A 19714-nucleotide genomic window follows, 5' to 3' on the forward strand; every position below is an offset into this window, starting at 1 on the left:
GCCTCTGTGGTGCATGCCATTTTTTAATGGAAAGCAGATGCTAAAATGGATTGTTATTGGTGTAGTTTGTGAGCTTAAAGCTTAAGATTTTTTCATGTTAGCCAATAATTTTTATGACGATATCATGCTTGCATTCTGTCATGGATGCCTCGTCTTCTGTATTATTTGTCTCGGGTTGTTCATGCTACTCCTCTTACAAGGTAGTTAGCTGGTAGGATAAGTGTTAAATTTTATTGTGATTATTTTTTTTAACTGGGTATAGTGTTTCTAGAGGTTTTGAGAAGTGTTGACAAGGCAGGCAGATTTTGCCTGCTCTACATTTTTCTGTCTCCTTTATACACATAAAGGTCTTTGTGATGGTTATAAAACAGTACTCTCACATGCTGTGCCTGCTTTTTGTTGTCCACTGGCATCCTGCCCTTGTTTTTCTTTTTTTTTTTTTTTGTCCATACCTCCCATCTCCCAGATGACAATGTGAAATTTAATTAACATATTAACTAAACTATTAACTAGCTATTAACTGTATTTTCAAAAAGGTTGCATAATTAGCTAAGTTTGCATTCTAAATTTGTCAGTGTTTCAATGTTATTTTTCTCTAAAAAATAAGTGTCAACTAGTTCTTACATTGTTGTTGTAATCATTACAACAAATTCTAGGGTCACGGATATGCATAGCATTACTTCGTTTTTGCCTGGAGACTGGTTTGAATAATCAGGAAGGACCATTTATGTATGTTTTAAACCTTATTATTTAAGGTTCACGTCAGTTTCAGCCTTAAAATTCGTACCTGATCCATGATTCACTGTGTTTGTACAGCAGTGCTGGAAACGGGATATGAATGGACCATTGTGTTTGTGTAGCAGTGCTCGGACGGGAATGTTGATAGTACTTTATGTTTGTATAGCAGTGCTTGGAACAGTATGTTTACAGCAGGGCTGGGTGATATGCACAATAGTTCATGTCATGATATTTGTATTGAATATCATTATCTGGATATAGCAAATGATATAAAGGAACATTCTGGTGTACCATTTGTTTCCTTTATCCTATCAGATATGCATATATTCACTATGAGAAAACCATTGTTGAGCACATTAGGCATCCCTATCTGAATGTTAATAATAAATAAATTTTATAAATAATGATATTTAAATCTTTGTTGGGATTTGGGTAAAATTAACCAAATACAAATAAAATGTATTAACCAACGTATTGAAAAAATACAAATAAAACTTTTCAACTTTTCCTTCACTGAGAGCGGGAATCTCAGTGTAAACATGTTCACTTTATTCTTTATTCTCCATATTTTTGCATACAAGTAACATGCATAAAACCGACGAATGAGCTGCCACTACAGGGGGAAACTACTCTGAATTTGTTCCTATAATATTTATTCTACTTCATACAAACACAATCTGGTGATGATGGTCACTTGAATTTGGATGCTAAAGATCCAAAAAAAGCATAAATCTTTGTCAAGTGACAATGGAATTGTGGTTATATTGCAGAGAGAGAAGAAATTTTCAATTCACCCCTAGTATGTAGTACATGCAGTAACTTGTAACGATTTGGGAAACCCTTTCCATAGTTCCTACCTCCAATCTCCCATTATCAAGATAGAGGTGTGCACTGACAACATGCAGTGATACTTTGAAAATGCACCTGAAATTTGGGCATTAGCTTATATTTATTGTTTATGTCAGGGTTTTCTATTCATGCTATTCGTGATAGTGTCTCTTGCTAACTAATAGAGGTAACACTATTTAGGGTAATGTCATGGAAGCTCAGATGGGATGGGTCTAGCTGTCTAGCTGGGTAATGATATTAACTGATGGATAGGAAGTCATGTTGCCGATCATTGTTGGTTTGAGCATTACAGAGAACACTGAAAGACCTCCAGAATCTAAATTCATGATTGTGAACATAAAAAATTGTTTAATTCAGGTAGTGATGAGTACATGGTCAGACTGAAAGAAGCTTTCATTTGAACTGTAGCCATTTTGGGACTTGGGCATTCTGTTGTCCAATGTACTGATACTGCCTGAGGGAGAGCAAGTCTTCATAATGTGATATGCAACATTCTGGATGGTAGAAATTCCATGCCGATAAACGATAAATCCACAGTATATCACCCAACACTAGGTTACGGTATTTTGTTTTTGTATAGCAGTGGTGGGACTGGGATATCAGTGGCATATTGTGTGTTTTGGTAGCAGTGTTATGTTGAGTTTAATAGTGGTGATATATTTGTGCATATATCCTCACAGGCTAAAGCCCCTGGATGTGGAGTTTATGAAAGCCATCCACAGCAAAGTCAACATTGTTCCTGTCATTGCCAAGGCGGACACCCTGACGCTGAAGGAACGGGACCGCCTCAAAAGAAGGGTGAGTGGGTATCGGATGCCAGCCCCCTCTCCCCTCCCTTTAATTTAGTCCTCCTCATCCTCCCTTCAAAGTCAACTCAAGTTTAATTTCCGTCATACTTCCTCCTCCTTAAGTCTCCTTTAAGTTGATGGTTTGTTAGGTTCAATCACTTCCTCTTGTACTTGGAGCAGTGGTTGAATTAATCCAGTTTTGGCAGTGCCTCATTGAATTGTTTGGAGCAGTTGGGCGCTGAGGCAGGGAAGACAGAAGGCCTAAGATTGCCAGCTGCATTGACTCCAGATATTGTAGATATAGGTAATGAAATATCCACGTATTTCCAAACTAGTTAACGGTTCAGCCAGTATGATGAATTTTACTCCAGAAGGATAATGTTTGGGTCTGTAATTTCAGGACTTTGTGGTGACTTGTATGGCAGAGTAGCACAGTTAGTATGGCTCGGCTTATACCGCACATAGACTAGGTTGAGGGTTGCTAAGTGGCTTGGTTAGCAAGATACTTGTGCAGACTGAGCCCTATGGCCCAGGTTTGATGGCAGGCATGTCATCAGCTGACAATGAATGGAAGCCCACAGCAGCAGGACAAATATGGTTTTATTCCTTCAGGGTAGGGTTGGTAGAGTTTCCTTGGCTCTTTCACGTACCCTGTGACTCATCAGGCGTCTATGATGATGGTGGAACTACGCCCATGGTCCAGTCAGTGCTTGCTTCACTATAGTGCACTGTGGGACCTTTAAAAAAATGGCCACTGACTACATGCAATGCTTCAGTGTTCTTAAGTGACTACAGAGCTTGTCATGGTGGGGCAAGCCTGATATGTAGTTCTAAAAAGACTTGTAAAAAGGGGAAAAAAATCTTAGTCACGGTCATTAGTTACAGTACTCTTACTTCACCAGGCAGGTGGAATGAAAACTCTGTTCTTTTTTTCTTACCATGCTGGTCTGAGAGATCAAGTGGCGGGGGGGGGTTGGGACAGGAAGGGAAAATTCAGCCAATTAGCTGCACGGAATGCTTAGGTAATAGGTTGGCCTGGACACACACAAAAGGTTTCTGCATTGTGCCACTAGACCCTTTCAGTTTTGATTATTGAGGGCTTGTTACCTGACGACAGGGTCACAGGTGACTCTCCGGGTGTGTCAGGAGTTGATAAGAGCTCTCTGGGGCTGCACATGCACAACAACAACAACAACCAACCAAAACAAGAAAAAATGCAATGCTCCAAACATATGGGAATGCCATTAGAAGGCACGTCAGAGCAACAACAAAATCTTAGCCTGATGGCCGCGCTGGCACGTTGGCTCCGAGGCAAGCATGCAAATCGGACATCCGTGCGTGCGCGTGCGGGCGCGCGCGACACGATATAATGATGCAACCCGATTTCCGGCGGGACAATAGCAGTGCTTCCAGGCTCGCAAATAGCACACATCTCCACGCGGGATTCTGGCCAGATGCTTCCTTGGGACACCCCCCTCCTGCGTCCTGAGCCTCGACCAGGTGTCTGTTCCTCAGCACGCTTCCAGCGGTCCTGGCCAGACGACCCGCAGCCCAGGGTGGGGCAGCCTCCAGAACTGTCCTGCCTGACATAACAAAACTTTCGGCTTGTATGGTTGGGCTCCAGTCCATTACCTTTCATCTTTCAAAGATATGGGACAGAACACGAGGTAGCACCCCCCCACCCCCCATTCTCTCCTCAGAAGCATGTTAAGCAAATAAATCATGTAGGGCAGGAGAGAATGAAATTGTGTAAATAGGATTTCCTGCCACTGTGATATCATCCCCCCCGCCTCCGTCTTCAAATGATTGTTCCCTTGCAGGAGGGTGTTATTGTTTTTCCTCCTGCTTTTTATTCTCGTTGTTTTATGTCTGATTGTAGTGATAGCAGAACCTTGGCGAGCAATTTATGAGAAAGACATCTTACAGTTCAAGGCCAAGACCGGTCGTCTTGTTGCAATAGCCAGCATTGCTTCCCTTTGAGGTTTTTCTGACCCAGTTCTTCACCCCCTTTCCTGGTAGCAATAAGGATGAAGCAACAGAGGCCAAAGACCTCACCCCCACCCTGGTCTCCTAGTGAGAGTCAGGAGCTGAGCTGTTGAACCCCCTTTTCCTCTTTGAGTTTCACTAAGGGGGTGGAGGTGTCTGTCTCTGCCACAATGGTGTGATTCACCTCCAGCTGGTGTCATTTTAATTATCCTCTCTCACTGGACCTGTAGATGCTGGCTGTGAATATGTCCACTTCTCTGAATTGTGAGCATGAGGAGGAAGGTCTACCATGGAGGTCATTTATTCACATTGCTGGATTTGCCAAAACAGCACTGACCCCCCACCCCCCCCAGAGCTGAATTACAGATTTGGCCAGAACTGGGAGGCAACTGATTCCCTGGAGTCATGACTCAAACTTTTGCTTTTGAAGAGAAACTTTCACAAAGAACAGCAGCTGACGCATTACTTAAGCAATTTTGGTGGAATCACAAGATTATTTCCCTTTCTGTGAGTCAGTGAGCACAATGTAAGAGGGCATGGAAATCTAGTACTTTCCTTCATGTGGTTCAAAGTCGCTGGTGATTCTTCTGTGTGGCCTCCTAGTTCGGAGGGGGTCTTTGCTCTTCTTGCTAGCTGCTTTGGGTCAGTGACGATGGGACAATGGAATGCAGGGCAAAAGATAACCTGATGATGCCATTACAGTCCATTTCCCTTGCCACTTATTGCCCTAAACGTCGCAAATTCACTTTGGCCTGCACGCAAATGGCAGGATAATTCCCATGCTCTTCCTGCTGGCAGCAACCAGATCACTTCCACCCCCACCCCCATTAAATTAAACAAGAAGGTCTTAATTGCACCACTTACAATCTAGCTAATGTACATTTCCGTTGTGGCCTCTCTGGCAGGGAATCGTTATCCAGCTATCACATGGTGGTGTTATGTTGACTAACCCCTAAATATTGATTGTATCTTTAGAGAGCTGTTGAGACAGAAGCCTCTTGGTCATGTTGGGCAGCAGATTTATCGTACCGAGTTCCACCTTTTTAACAGTTTTCAAGGCAAAACTCAGCATGAAGGCTACATAATAGGTAATAGTGATTATTATGCAGTTTTAACACAACGAATGACTGTTCCTTTGTGATTGGATTGTAATTATTGAAGGACAGCTGTTCATGGGATGTGCACAGCTGTAAATTGCTTTGTTTAGAGGGACGATAGACAATTCTGCTTTTGAGACCCAGTAGGTTTTTTCAGGACCAGATTCAACTGAACTTCTTGGTGCTTTGCCATCAGCCTTAAAAAAGCCTTAATAAAGTTTTTATACTCATAGATTATGAATTTGATGTTCAGTGAAAGTAAAAAAAAAAAAAAACACTGTTGTACTGGAATGTAAAAGACATAACTTTACACTAGTCCCTTAGCTTGGCATTCATGACATCCTGCCCATTGACATTTTAAATTTTGATTGCCTGAATGTGCTGAACACAACATCTGTGTGTTGTTGACATCCTGAAGCCCCTGCATTGTATCAATAACATAGATAAGTATAGATTACACATAAGCTTAAACCCCCTGAAGCTAGAGCACTAACTTTTTTTTCTTCCAGCTGCATTTTGTAATTATCCTAATATATCCTAATATATCCTTGATAACATTACTACAGAATTGCACTGCCCCTTTAAACAGTTAATTATTCCTGATAGTTCCTAATGATGCCACGGCAGAGCCATGAATGACAAAACCCTCAACCTCTGGCTCCTCCATCAAATGATAAATGGTCATATTGTGTTCAAGCTTTCACAGATGTATTTATTTGTACAGACCACTTTCTCACCATTTCACAGTGTTGATCTCACACTAGAAGATGATGAGAAAGTGCACCCCTTCCCTCAGAACTACCACCTCATTGTTCATTATTAGTGGGGAAACAGCTTGTACAGAACAATATACATTTCCTGCAATGCGTCGGGCAACTCCACAGAGGAGGCACGGCCATCAGCGCACTGTGTGCTTAATGCCTCATTGTACAAACCACTCGTTTTCCTGGAATGCCAGCTAACCAAACTGAAGTCATTGTGACCTTCAGCTCATAACTCTGTTCACAGGAAAAATCATTTCAATAGCCCTACCCCCTCACCCCTTGCCCTCTTTTGGACCCAAATCTGATAAAAAGTTGGACCGGGTTACTGCTAAGGGGAGCAAACTACATTTCAGTCTGTTAGATGGATACGTGTTGTGTGTCAAGCTGTACATATCCCATCTGTCCTGCCTGAACCAAATGCTGAGATGTAATACTTTTTGATCAGAGTCATGTTGATTGATCATGTTGATTGCCCTTGTGTGGGGAATTTACCTTGACATAAAACTAGTTTTATAGAGGCCCTGAGATTTTTTTTTTTCATGGTACAGCTGTAAAACAATGAGAGTTTTTGTGAGCAGATTTCCCTTGCAAACCTGTTGGTATGTTTGTACATACAGATTGTATCTTTAGAATTAAAGGTTAGCTAGGGTTCTCTCTGCAATTTACCCAATAATTGTCATCTAAAATGCGCGTCTCATTGGAGCTTGAAAGTGAGTTTTGATATGGTGAAAAAGCCAAGAATTGTAAAAAATAAAAAAAAAAGCTACCTGGGTTATATTTTCCTACAAGTTTTTAAAAGGCCCAGGGGTCTTTTAAAAAGGTGCTGCAGATACTTTAGCTGCAATCTGCTGCTCAGAAAGTAACAATGGCCACCATGTGTTTCTCGTGGGAAGTGACTCTGGACAGAGGCAGTGGCGGGCCGGAGTCGCCAGAGAGCCGGAGAGCACCACTGTTCCCGCGGTGGGGCCATATGATTGTTCGGCCTCCGCCCCCCCCACACACCCCCCACTGAACTGCTTGGAGCTGCCACAGGAAGGTGGCCTGGCCCTGTGGCTGCAATATTTCACTCTGGCCGCTTCTTGTCAGGGGCTTTCCCGTCATTGTTTCAGGCCTGTTTATTCCCTGAGGCTTTGTCAGCTCTGATGGATTCTGCCGTGTGAATGCGCTACAGGGCTGGACCACAGAGCAGGCAGTCGCTGGACCGTGTGGCTCCTCATCCTCTGTTTTCCTTGGTTTATTTGTTTACATTTATGGAGTTCCACGAGTGTAGTGTTCGGTTGTGGAGCCTGACAGATACCAGATTTTTTGGTTCTGATATCAGTACCAATATTTCTAAGGCCAAACCTGCTGATAATAATGGATTATATAACACCAGTCAAAGATGTCAGATTGTTTTACTGTAAAAGTGGCGCTGAAAAAGTGAAGACCACCAGCTTGTAGCATCCACCTGGGTGATGACCAATACAGCTCCACATACTGTCCTGATAAGCTAGTTAACCTTCATTTGGCCCATTTACACTCACAAAGTAAACATATGTTGAGACAGCAGACCACCATACCTACAAAAGCAAAAGTAATTGGCATAAGACTTTCTTTCAAGCTCTGCTGCCTTCTCTCAGGACAGCTGAAATAGGTCATCTCCTCTTTCTGTTACTGTCCTCTTTAAAGGGAAGGCAAGAGTCATAAAGGATTACTTCCTTGACTGTCTGACCTTTAATGCAATACTCCATAATTTGATTATTTTCAAACTGTGGAGTAATACATTAAATAGTGTCCAGTTCCATCATTGCATGTTCCCAAAAAGACCCTGACAAAACAGTTTTTTTTTAATGTAATACCTTTGACAATAAGTATTACAAAAATGTCAAAGTAGGAGCAAATATAGAAAATATGTTTGTTTTTTTGATTAATTAAATTTTCAGGTTACCCTCTTCAGATCCCTGGCAGTGTCACCACAATAATTTTCTGTGTTGGTTCACTGTGGGGACATATAATTCAAAAAATAGACGCTGGCTGCGTGTGGCTACCTGTATATTGGATGGTTGCATTCATTGCGTTTCGGTATGTGTAGAGGGCTGAGCTTAATATACAATTTCCAATTCCAAAGTGAGGGTGAAAAATGGGGGGAGGGGGAGCACAAAGAAAAAAAAATCCTTGTGCATATCTATGTAATTCCTCTAACAAAATTCTTGGGATGTGTGCCGTATTAAAACAAAGCAAAGTCTTTTTTCCCCACCCATTTACATTCCAAACCTACCTTGGCTGTGTCCCAATCCAAAATAATTAGCACCCTCGTTCACTCTACCCGTGGTGTGAGTACGTGCCTTCTGTGATGTTTGACTGAAATCACCAGTTCCGCACTTGGCAAGCGAGCATTTAAGCATTTAATTTGGGACACATTCACCAGTGTCTGTATTTTAGTACTATTCATCAAGAATCACCGTTACTATAGAGTTGTGTACTGAAACCATAATATTGTCTGCATGAGCAACCTGCAAGTTGGTTATACTAATAGTCAAGCTATATGTACAGTTATGTTGACATTTTAAACGGCCAGCAAAAGTTTAGAGGTCCCCAATCAGTTGCTTATAAGTCACATGTACAAAAGCAGCTCCTGTGGCTTGTTGATGTTGTTCAGGGTCCAATCATGTGATACAGTTTCCCATGCCTGTTAAAAATCAGTATCTTTGTAATCGTTGAGGGTTGGGGGATTGCTCTCAGGGGTCCACAATTAGGAGATATATCTCAAATTTCAGATTATTTTATTTTGTGCAAAGATAAATGTATGTATAAACTTCAGTGTCTGTTATCTTACAAGTTACAAACATTTGTGTTTGTGGTTAGCTAGGTATTTAAGCACATCAGATATCCATTTACTCTTGACTGGTCTTAGCCATGCTTGAAACATAGACATGCACACAGACACTCTATAGTGACGTACGCAGAAAATGTATGGACAAGGTGAATCTGATAATGTCAGTTACAGTGTTTAATATCAATGTTAGTCTCCCATTAGAATTCCAAACTGGTTAGGACATAATGGAAATGGCTTTACAAGTGAGCTTGTGTAATACGTTTGACCATCATTATTATATGAAAACCAGACATCCAAAATGGGTATAAATAGGGTTTAGTTGCAGATGCTGACAAGAAAATATCCTGTTTCCAGTATACCGCCTACAAACACACTTCTCTTCTTTTGTAGTTGATTGCTATTCTTACCGTGCTCTTCAAATATGCAGATCTGAAAGATGTACAGTGTATAAGATGGTTTCAATTCACAGCAACATTCGAGATATCAGAATCAGAAAGCCATTGCCATTAAAAGCCATATTTTACAGACTTGATCCATTTACATTTATATTTACATATGCATTTATTCATTTGGCAGACGCTTTTATCCAAAGCAACTTGCAAGTGAGGCAGAGTACAACACAAGCAAAAAGCCATACAAGGAGACAACTATATTAGAAGCAGGGCTGAGGTGCTGTTGAAACTTCCTTCACTCCCCTTATCAATCTAGACCATCCTGAAAATGGCAACATTTTTTCTACTGCCTCTCCCAACAAGGGGATGTGCTGAATGATGTAAGGAGGGAACATCAGAATAATGAAAATGGGATACAGCCCTGAGCTGCACACAGCCTATGTTGTTTGATTATATATATGTCACCACTAAGAGCAAACTGAAAGTGCATCATTAGGTGGATTGCTCCTGTAAAAGAAAGTATGATGACCAAACAATAAGTTGTAGCATTGACAAAACAGAGAAGAGTTTTAGCCAGACCGTATACAAATTCCTGCGCTTTGTATGAACACAGCAACAGATGAGATCGAGGCCAGTGTGTGTTACAGCTGTAGTCTGGGTTTGCAGCTGCTTTGGGTGGTTTAAGGTCGGCCAAGTGAAATCCTTGGCTGTAAAAAGGGTGCTCGGCCTTTAGGAGAAAGGGCAAGTGGTAGTTACATAACAGTGTCTGAGGCAACCCCCCCCCCCCCGGTTCTGTCTTTGCAGGCCCTGTGGTGCCCTATCTTTCCTGCACCATGTTTGAAAGGCAAGCTGAGAGCTCGTATATATTTTTTCACCCTTTAGTGGCCTATTGTCCGTTGGCATGTGAACACAGAGTTTGCCTGTCTCAAATTTAAAACAATAAATACCAGTTTCCATTCGGCTGGCCTTTCCAAACCGCTAGTCTGTAAATGCCTCCGTAAAGAGGCTCTCTTTGGTGCCCTTTTGCTTACATAGAAAACATTCTGTGAACCTGACACTGGCTGAAAAAGTCCTCAGGCTTAGGCTTGGACCTCTTTTTGCCTCAACAAAATGGCAATTACAGAGAAAACGGGATGTGCATAGGATGTTTTTCTTTCATATGGTTCTCATTCTGATTACATTACTGTAAATGATTTTTATGGCCTCATATCAGAAGTTAGAGTCCGTGAAATGGGTGGTCTGTGGATTTCTGGGAAAAAAACACAGTGCACATTCAAGGAGAGACTACATCACACTGTAGAATGTCTGTTTTTTTTCCCCCCTTGATTCCATGGTTGCCCTGGCGATGGTCAGTCATACCAGCTCCCCAGTCCCCCAGCCCTGCCTGGGCTGCTCAGTCCTGTCTAATTAAATAGCTCCCTGGGGCTGAGCTTATCTGAGGCTGGGCCGGGCACGGCTTCTCCCGCAGACAGGCAGGCTGGGCAGGAATGCGCCGACACAGGGCTCCCTGGCCATCCCCGTGCCCCTGGTGCGCTCCCACTGTTGCCCTGACGCCAGATTAGCCCTCCCTGCACAAGAGCCGGGGTTGGAATCTGAGAGGACGGGCTCCCAGCTCTTCCTTGCCCTTATCAGGGGTAGCATTTATATTGTATGTTACAGACGCCCTTATTCAGGCCGGCAGATATGTCTTGAAATATTTTAGAGGTGTCCTGGAAAAACCCCGCAATCCACACAATGTTGATCTTTGCAAGACTTAAGGTTTTTTTCTTGCTGATAGAACCCGGTGAAGAGTATGGAATAGAGGCAGTGATAGAAGTATGCATTTTGTTAAGATGATTGCTGTGTGCCATGTGATGAGTGAGATGAAACCCACATAAAAATTGGGTTATAAAGCCATTAGGTTGTGTACATATAATTTGTAGAACTAGTATCTGCTACAGAGATTTTGGTACTTGAACTGCTCAGACATTTGGCAACCTTGGCCCAGCCACAGGTCAAGCCCAGAACCCTCCCATGTGCATAGATGTAGGGGGATTAATGCTTGTTGTGTCTCTTCATAGTTTTTTCATTTACCTACTAGCCTTAAGATAGAAGTATTTCAAAGCCTATCTTTACTATCAAGCATTGTTCTTTTGAGGAAATCTAGTTTAACATGACCAAATAACCTTGCTCTAACTAAACAAACATGTTTGTTGTTTTTTGTTGACGGCCAATCATCTGTCCTGTTTTCTTGTGGTCTGTATGTGTATTTTTGGTAAGGGGAAAAAGGCTTTTGGCCTGTGTTCAGCTTTGATTAAAAATAATTTCACACTTGCGTGTGCTCACATGCACACACTCTTTGTCAGCAACATGAAATTGCTATTTTCTGTCATGGGTGTGTCATCACCGGTGATTTTAATGATGGGCTTAATGGTAGCAGGCTTAACTGCTGAGTTGTACTAAGCCATGCAAGCCGCGGTTGTCTGTGTAGTACCAAGTCACTTACAACCTGCAGTAGAAAAACAACTCTACATTCTTTCTTGATTTTAACCTGTGCCTTTAAGTTAACCTTTATGTTTCTCTAAGAAACCTTTCAGTTTCTCTGACTATTCATTCTTATCAAACGAGATGTAAACATTGCTACTGCAAGATACCATTTTACCATTTACCATTTCATGTCCCGCAGTGTTAATGTGAATGGATCTGTCTTCCTACACTACAGCCCGCAAATATATTTGGCTTAGAGTTTGGTTGGAATTACTAAGCAGTACTAAGCATTCAGCAAAGACCCTGTGGACCTATGGATTGTCTCCATAGTGCTTGTTCATATTTCACAGGAAATGAAAGGTTGAGTGTTTTTTATTAAAAAGAAAGCTACATAAATGTTATTCATCAGAATTGTGGTACCAGCAGTACTGATTCTTTGTCCTAACTGATTAGTCCCTTTCCTGCTATGGGAACAGAAACCAGACGGAAATGGAACCACAAACCAAAAAGATTCTTGTTCAAACACCCCTGCTCATACCCACTACTAGGCCCAGCGGTTTAGTGGAAATTGAGAGGAAAAAAAAAAAGCTTAAAAAAAAGCAGGAAGGAGAATACTTATTCTTGAAGAAATGTCTGCCCTTTATTTGCTGACAATATGAAGTATTTATCTGTCCCGCAAAGATTCGTCTACTGAAAATGTGTTTGTAGATTGTTATCTGGAAATAACTGTTCGCTTAAAAAAGTGGCTTTGGCCATTTGTACTGTTGATGACTGTACATCTGTCCACTGTTAAGCTTTCACTACTTGTGTTTAGAGTCTGTGCTTGCTCTAAAGGTAAGGTGAGCATTTTTCACCATTCTGATTTAAAGCCAATGGTGAATACATTTGGGGTAATGCAGCACAGACTTAGCTACGAAGTTTGGCTTTGGCAACAGCCCTGTTTACAGGTGACTGACACCCACCTACATGGAGCTAAAATATACTACATGGCTCCTGTTTGTGTTGACGGACAAAAACCCGATGAAGAGCACCGAACTAGGACAAGGACTGCACATTTCCTCCTGCTACTAGTTCCATCTGTGGGGAGAAAGGTAGCTGTTATAGGACACAGTTGTAGCCAGGCATTAGGAAAGGCTTGGTATTCAATGTTCCATTCTGTTCTAGACTTGCATTTCATTCCACGGTGCGTCCTCTGCTTTGCGTTGGCCAGCACTGAAGCTGATGCCATCCACCTCTACACCAGCTCCACAAACACATGGCCAGATGTTATCTCACATCCTAAAGCAAACAGATTACAGTAAAGGTCAATGTGGCTGCCTTCCTTTTTCAATTAATGCGCCCCTAAAAGTCTCTTGTTCCATTGTTGTTGTTCCTCTTTATGGTAGTGGTTGCTAGCGAGCTGTGCAGCCAATCAAAACATGGTGCTACACAGAGAATTTGTCTCACCTGAATATAATTACAGTATGGTAGAAGGTCAGAACAGAACTTTTTCATGTTCCTCCGCCATCTACAAAATTGACCAGTACCTTAGGACCATTACTAGTCACCCCCAACATTGCTCAGGTGTGCTGTCATGGATTGTACATGGATTCCCAGCATCCCAAATTGCCGGATGCAACCATTCTATGTCTGAGGTTCATAGCTAAATTAGAATTTTTCCTAACATAGTTTGTATTTTTGAGTGCCTTTCACAAGTTCTGATACACAAGCACACATTCCAGCCACAGCCACATAAATCAGGTCTATTGTAAATATGTTTTCATACTTGTGCGGCTGCTGTGAACTTACGTAATCAGTTTGTTTGTTTCTGTTCCACCCTATTGTCCTTCGGCTATTTTGTTTTTTTGTTTTTTTTTCTGGGTAAAGTTTTGTGAATTCCCAACTCGTGGTCTTGTATTGATGTTAGCTCGCACAGGATCTGAGCACTTGTCCTATCGGTGGTCAGATGGCTTGACTGTCACGCTTTCCATCTCCGTGAGCATGGAGCGTTTATTTTCAGTGCTCTAGCGCAACAATGACTGCATCGCCGATGGCCGTATCTCACTTGAAATTGCTTTGAATTCTTGCTAAGAAAACAGTCCGTAGTCATAACAAGCATTTTCTTTTGGAAAAATTGAATACGTTCCCAGGTTCCTGCCTGATTCAAAACTGTCCTTTTTATGTGAAATATGTCCCTAAAGCAGCAGGAAAACACTGCATTGTTGTATAAGGCATTGTAAATGTGGCTCTTAAATAAACAAGGCTTTGATGTAAAAAATAAATACGTGTATCTGTTCCCTAGGTACTTGTATAGAAAAGGGCCATTTGTTTTGGCAGTTGTGGTAACTCGCAAGTTGAACAAAGCAGGAAGCAAGAGATCTTTTTATCACAGGAGGGAGGATTCTGGACCTCCGTCCTTGCCTGAAGAGGTTAAACACTGGAACTTCACTCCTCTGTGCCCCCCTATGGTTAATTTAATTAAAGTTACTGAGCCGACAAGGCTCGAAAAACAGACGAGGTATTCCCTGTATTTCATTAAAAGATGTTGTGCTACAATAACTCCGAACGCTGGCCTCAGAAGGTGATGCAGAATAACCACATGTGCCCTGGTATTTGCCAGATAGTGATTTGTGTCTATGCTTTGTGAAGTTTCCTCCTAATTATTTCAGCTATTTGTTTTAATTTGTCTTTCATCAGGGGGCTTAGGTGCTCCAGTGGGATATTTAGCAGCCCATCTGAAGATAACCACAATATTGATTAAATATTAGTTTGCAAGAGGAATGTTTGGTGCAGATAAATTCGCCTAGCAGTAGTTGAGCAGTTGAGCTCTTTGGAGTGGATGATGGCTTGATTTACGGTGATTATTGTTTTTCTGAAACGCGCCTGTGACAGCTCAATATGGTGGGATCACATGGCAGTTGAAATTGACTCACAGCAATCACAAGAGCCAGTGTTGTCACTGATAAATACTTCTCACACCACACCAACTAATGTGTTCGTGTCCAGTTTCAACCTGCACATGCCACGTTTCAGCAGGAGTAGAAATGTGAAGTATGTAGCAAACTCAAAATGACTGTATGTAAATGAAAATCATAATATTTGTAGTATGGTTAAAAGAAAAGGCCAGTGCAGAGTAACCATTATCTAGTAAATATAGGCACCTAAATTGATACTGGCAGCTTAATTGATAAAAATATAGATAGGTTAGGGTGGTTGATCAAGTGTGGTGCAGTTGTCTTTCCCCATTTGCAATATTCTTTCTTTCTCTTGTAGATCCTTGATGAGATTAGCGAACATGGAATCCGCATCTACCAGCTCCCGGATGCGGATTCTGATGAAGATGAGGAGTTTAAGGAGCAGACTCGTGTGCTTAAGGTGAGAGGCTGAGCCCTCAAGAATCACTAGCTTGGTTGTAAGCAGTCTTTGATTTGCATGAACCATGTTGTCTGATATAGTCATGCATATATGCCATCACTAGAGTACCACACAGAAAAGAACTACAGCAGCTTCTTTTGTAGGTGAAGAACTTCATATTTGAACTGTTATTCATCTGTATAGAACTGTATCAACTGTATCAGCTGTATGCAGTAGCCCCCCACCCTGTACATTCAGTTCAACAGCTGCTGTTACATGCCTCAAACCATGCTGGTAACTGTATATCTATGTCAGTCACCATTCACTCCTCTATCAGTCTCCATTGTGTTCTCACGCTTATCTACTCCTCTCTCCCATTCTGCTTCACTTCCTCCGTCTGTCTGCCTGCCTCTATCTCTGCGTTCCAGGCAAGCATACCCTTCGCGGTGATCGGCTCTAACCAGCTGATCGAGGTGAAAGGGAAGAAGATTCGGGGCAGGCTTTACCCATGGGGGGTGGTGGAGGTGGAGAACCCAGAGCACAATGACTTCCTCAAGCTGCGGACCATGCTTGTGTGAGTCTCCATGGTGACAGAACAGACAAAAGAGGACTGGAGGTGCTGTACATTGGGTGATGTCATTGGGGATGGTGTTGCAAGACAATGGAAGGCCTGGATTCAACTCTCCCTGTCTGAGCAGCTACTATAGTTTTAGATCTGCATTCATACCTGCATTTCCCTCCCATCAGGGAGGGGAAAAGATTATCCCACACCCAATATCACCCCATTTTTTTATTATTTTATGGCATTTAGTGATTATACAAGTTTATTTTATTGCATTATGGTGTTTAGCTACATATACCGTTCAAAAGAAGGAATTAAAACATAATTTCTAAATACATTCGATTTGGAAAGTTTCTAAGACCTAACAGGGTCTTGACTCCTGCTGAACAAGCAATATGTTGACGTGTCTGACTAGTAGTGGCTATCTGTCTTGATTTGTTTTGGGTTATATCTATCTTACAGTTTATCTTGGGAGTGAAACATACAAGAAAGTGTTTCTTTCTCAGCCAAGATTTACAAGGGTGTATTTGGCACTTCCATCTCCCGCAGCTTGATGTTATCCTGCCCTCTGGTGTAAATGTTTTGTAACAACACCACCTGGGAAAGGGGTGAAGGTACTGTTAGCTGGCTCTTCCATCGCGTAGTCAGATGTGGCTCAGGGTTCAGTTTCGTTTCAGATCACCTGACAGAAGAACAATGGAAGACTGCCTGTGCGTGTGTGTGTGTTTTGTGCACACTGACCAGGTCCGTTTGTGTTCACAGGACTCACATGCAGGACCTGCAGGAGGTGACCCAGGACCTGCACTATGAGAACTTCCGCTCAGAGAGGCTGAAGCGGGCAGGAAGGCGAGTCCCTTGCACCTGCACCACGATCCCGTTGATGGGAACGAGGAAGCTCTGAGAGCTCAGTCTGAATCTGCGTTCTTTTTTCAGCTCTTCTCTTTCACAGATTTCACTGGGTTCTCATTCTCCTGCCCCTGCATGGTCACAGAGAAATGCATAGGAAATGCATCCGCAGTGCAGAGTTCTGAATATATACTTTCCAGAAAGGCTTCAGATTCTGGCAGAAATAGATTCTGACAGTTATATTAATGCAAATATTGTGCAGATTTTTGTACAGATTTTTGATTTTTGTTTTGATTTTTGATAAAGATTGTCTGTTGGATTGTTGCAGATGCAATGTAATGCATAAGAAAATGTTGTTTAAGAGAGATGAGCTGTAAAAAGTCTCTGCTTTTATCTTCCTCTCTGATCTCAGTATGTATAGAGATTGACGCCTGGTCTTCTCTTAAGTGCTCTCTGTCGCCCTCTGCAGGGCAGTAGAGGAAGATGTGGTGGACAAGGACCAGATCCTCATGCAGAAGGAGGCTGAGGTGAGCACCAATGAATGTGTTACATCAGTTGTTGCTCTGTACAAAATGATCAGCCTTTTCTTGGAGACTGCTCACAGCAGAGAGGGGAGGGGGGGCTGATAATGTACTGTGTAACTGGTGAGTGATTAGTTTAAAACAAGGGGTTACATTCTTAACCTCTTCTGTATGGCTAAGTAATGAGTAAAAATGCAGAATCATAGTTCACCCAGTACTGAGCTTATAACCATAACAAAGAATGTTTGTACCCCTTACATAAGGGGGGGGGGTGTCCAGGACAAGCCCAATTAATTTGTGAAGGACTGCAGTAGTGAAGTATCCTCAACAGTTCAGTGGAGGAATGATAACATAATGATTGTATCACATTTTGTAAAAGGGAAGTGAGTTGGCGGGGGGCAGGTGGAACACCTCTGGAGACTCTGTGCTGAAGACCGTTGACCTCACCAAAGAACCTTTTGTTTGTTGTTTGTTTTATGTCCTGGAGCCCACAGGGCTATACACCGTCAACGTTCCATCCTCTCTGCTTGATTGCGCCGTTTCTCTCTTCCTGTGGAAGATGTATAGCTAAGACAGGGTGGGGTATAGAACACAATCAGGGGGTGTTAGTAAACACATATGTCTGCACAGGAAATGACCCAAGCTTCCGCTGATAGCGTGTTCCCTGGTCTGACCAGTTTTATGACGTAGTCAAAGCGTCAGACACCCTTGACCCAAAAACTTTTAATTGATGTCCAAAATGTGGATGCTTTATTTTTCTAAGATTATACATGATATGTGTTTCATTAGATGCTCAGTACATTATCTCACCACATGATACTCATGGCAGCTGATAAACTGGCATAGTATAGCTGGAAATGGTGGAGTCTCCTATTGGTACTTGGTATAGTGTTGATGCTCACACAAGGATGGCGAGGAAATGCATGTTTTTAGTACTATAATGTAATCAAAACCTTGTGTAGGGGATCAAGATCAAGAGATTTTATTGCCATTTGCACAAGTACAGGACAGTACAGGTACATTGAAATTCTTGTGCGTAACTCACTGAACCAACTTTTATAAAAACAGGCAAAGAAAGGCAATTAAAAGAGCAGCATAAAAAATAGGTAATAAATACACTCTATATAAAAAATACACACTATGAATAAATACGCACTATACACACTATATAAGAATATGCACTATGAATTATTGAATGGTAGCGTGACCGTAGCAAGTCACTTAGTTAACAGACAGGAGTTGAGTTCCAGAGTTGTTGACATTGCTCTTGTGTCCATAGAAATAGAAGCAGTGGAATAGGACATCAAAATCATCTCTGTTGTGTAATTGAGGCCAAGTAGGCTGTTGGTGAGGTTTTGATTCAGTTTTTATTCAAATTAAAATGTATTTCTTCATTTGTGAAAGGCTTTACATGACTGTGGAATGTGAAAGAGCCATGCCCTTTCTGTACCACCATTCAAATAGCTGTTTTGGATAGCACTGGTGTACACCAGTCAAATAAAACCTAATATTTCTCAGTCAAATATCGGTTGTTTAAATGGATGGCATTGTATGTTACATGTAATTAAAGTCAGTGACTACTTCAAGTGTTTACACATAGCATATTGATAGATGATGTAGTCTCATTCTCACATAGTTACATGGTTTCCATATGAAATTCTGAACAAGCCAGAGTCATCCTTGCGGAACAACCACACGCTCAGTTTGACTTGACGAAAAGAGAATTTGTTTCACCCGAGATCAAACTCCCATTTTGATTTCTGTGTGGATTCACCTCAGAGCGGAGCTGTTAACCATGGAATATGTCAAAAATGGTGATATATTGCATACCCAGTTTCGATCAGCAAGAACCCCTTAGTCAGTATTTTTCCAGATCCTTTAGCAAATATATTTACTCAAGCATGAACAAACATCTGCTTTAGCTCTCTGCAGAAGGAACATCTGGAAGCTTTTATGACATGACTACTGCATAGAGTATATATCAGGCGTGTTCGATGGTAGTCTTGATTTAATGGAAAGCAGTGAGAGACTCCTAGTCTGGGTTCTCAATCTTTTTCTTCTGTGAAAGATGTTCAGCCATCATCTTGCCATGTCGATAAAGTGTGAAACAATATTGTTCAGCAGTTCTGATGGAAAATGCAAAGAAGAAATGGTACGAGCTTATCAGTCTATTACACTGATAGCTGTTGAGTCTGATGCTGTCAACATATGCCGGTGCCCACATGCTCTACTGACTTATCTTGTCTGGATGGCTAGGCAGTCACAGATAGCAGTTACAGTTTTTAAGGCATTGTTTGAACCCCGCCCTTTCCCTCATTCTAACCATGCCCTTCCTATGAACCAGTGTTTCCAGTGCCCTGTTCCAGACACTCCTAAAGTCCTGAAGCAGGTTTTCGTTACATCTGTGCACTTACACCTGATTTAACTGTTCAGCTTGTAGAGTGCTAGTGGTGTAACAAAAATGTTCTTCATGGCAAACTGTAAGGCCCTAAAACCTTTCCCAGACCGGAATGCCTAGTTTGAACTATAGATGGCGCTATTTGGCAGAGAAAGTTCA

At 41.9% G+C, this 19714-nt stretch overlaps 1 protein-coding gene across 1 annotated transcript in view; it reads left to right on the forward strand.

Moving 5' to 3' along the window:
• Nucleotides 1-19714, forward strand: part of zgc:63587 (uncharacterized protein LOC393431 homolog) — a 34372-nt gene that overhangs the window by 9239 nt on the left and 5419 nt on the right. Inside the window, exons 7-11 of the mRNA XM_036526122.1 lie at nucleotides 2268-2385; nucleotides 15148-15249; nucleotides 15657-15802; nucleotides 16553-16636; nucleotides 17106-17163. Of these exons, the coding sequence (XP_036382015.1) occupies nucleotides 2268-2385; nucleotides 15148-15249; nucleotides 15657-15802; nucleotides 16553-16636; nucleotides 17106-17163 (508 nt within the window). The remainder of the gene's footprint in view (nucleotides 1-2267; nucleotides 2386-15147; nucleotides 15250-15656; nucleotides 15803-16552; nucleotides 16637-17105; nucleotides 17164-19714) is intronic.

This window comes from Megalops cyprinoides, chromosome 4 (genome assembly GCF_013368585.1).
Source record: "Megalops cyprinoides isolate fMegCyp1 chromosome 4, fMegCyp1.pri, whole genome shotgun sequence".
Classification (NCBI taxonomy): Eukaryota; Metazoa; Chordata; class Actinopteri; order Elopiformes; family Megalopidae; genus Megalops; species Megalops cyprinoides.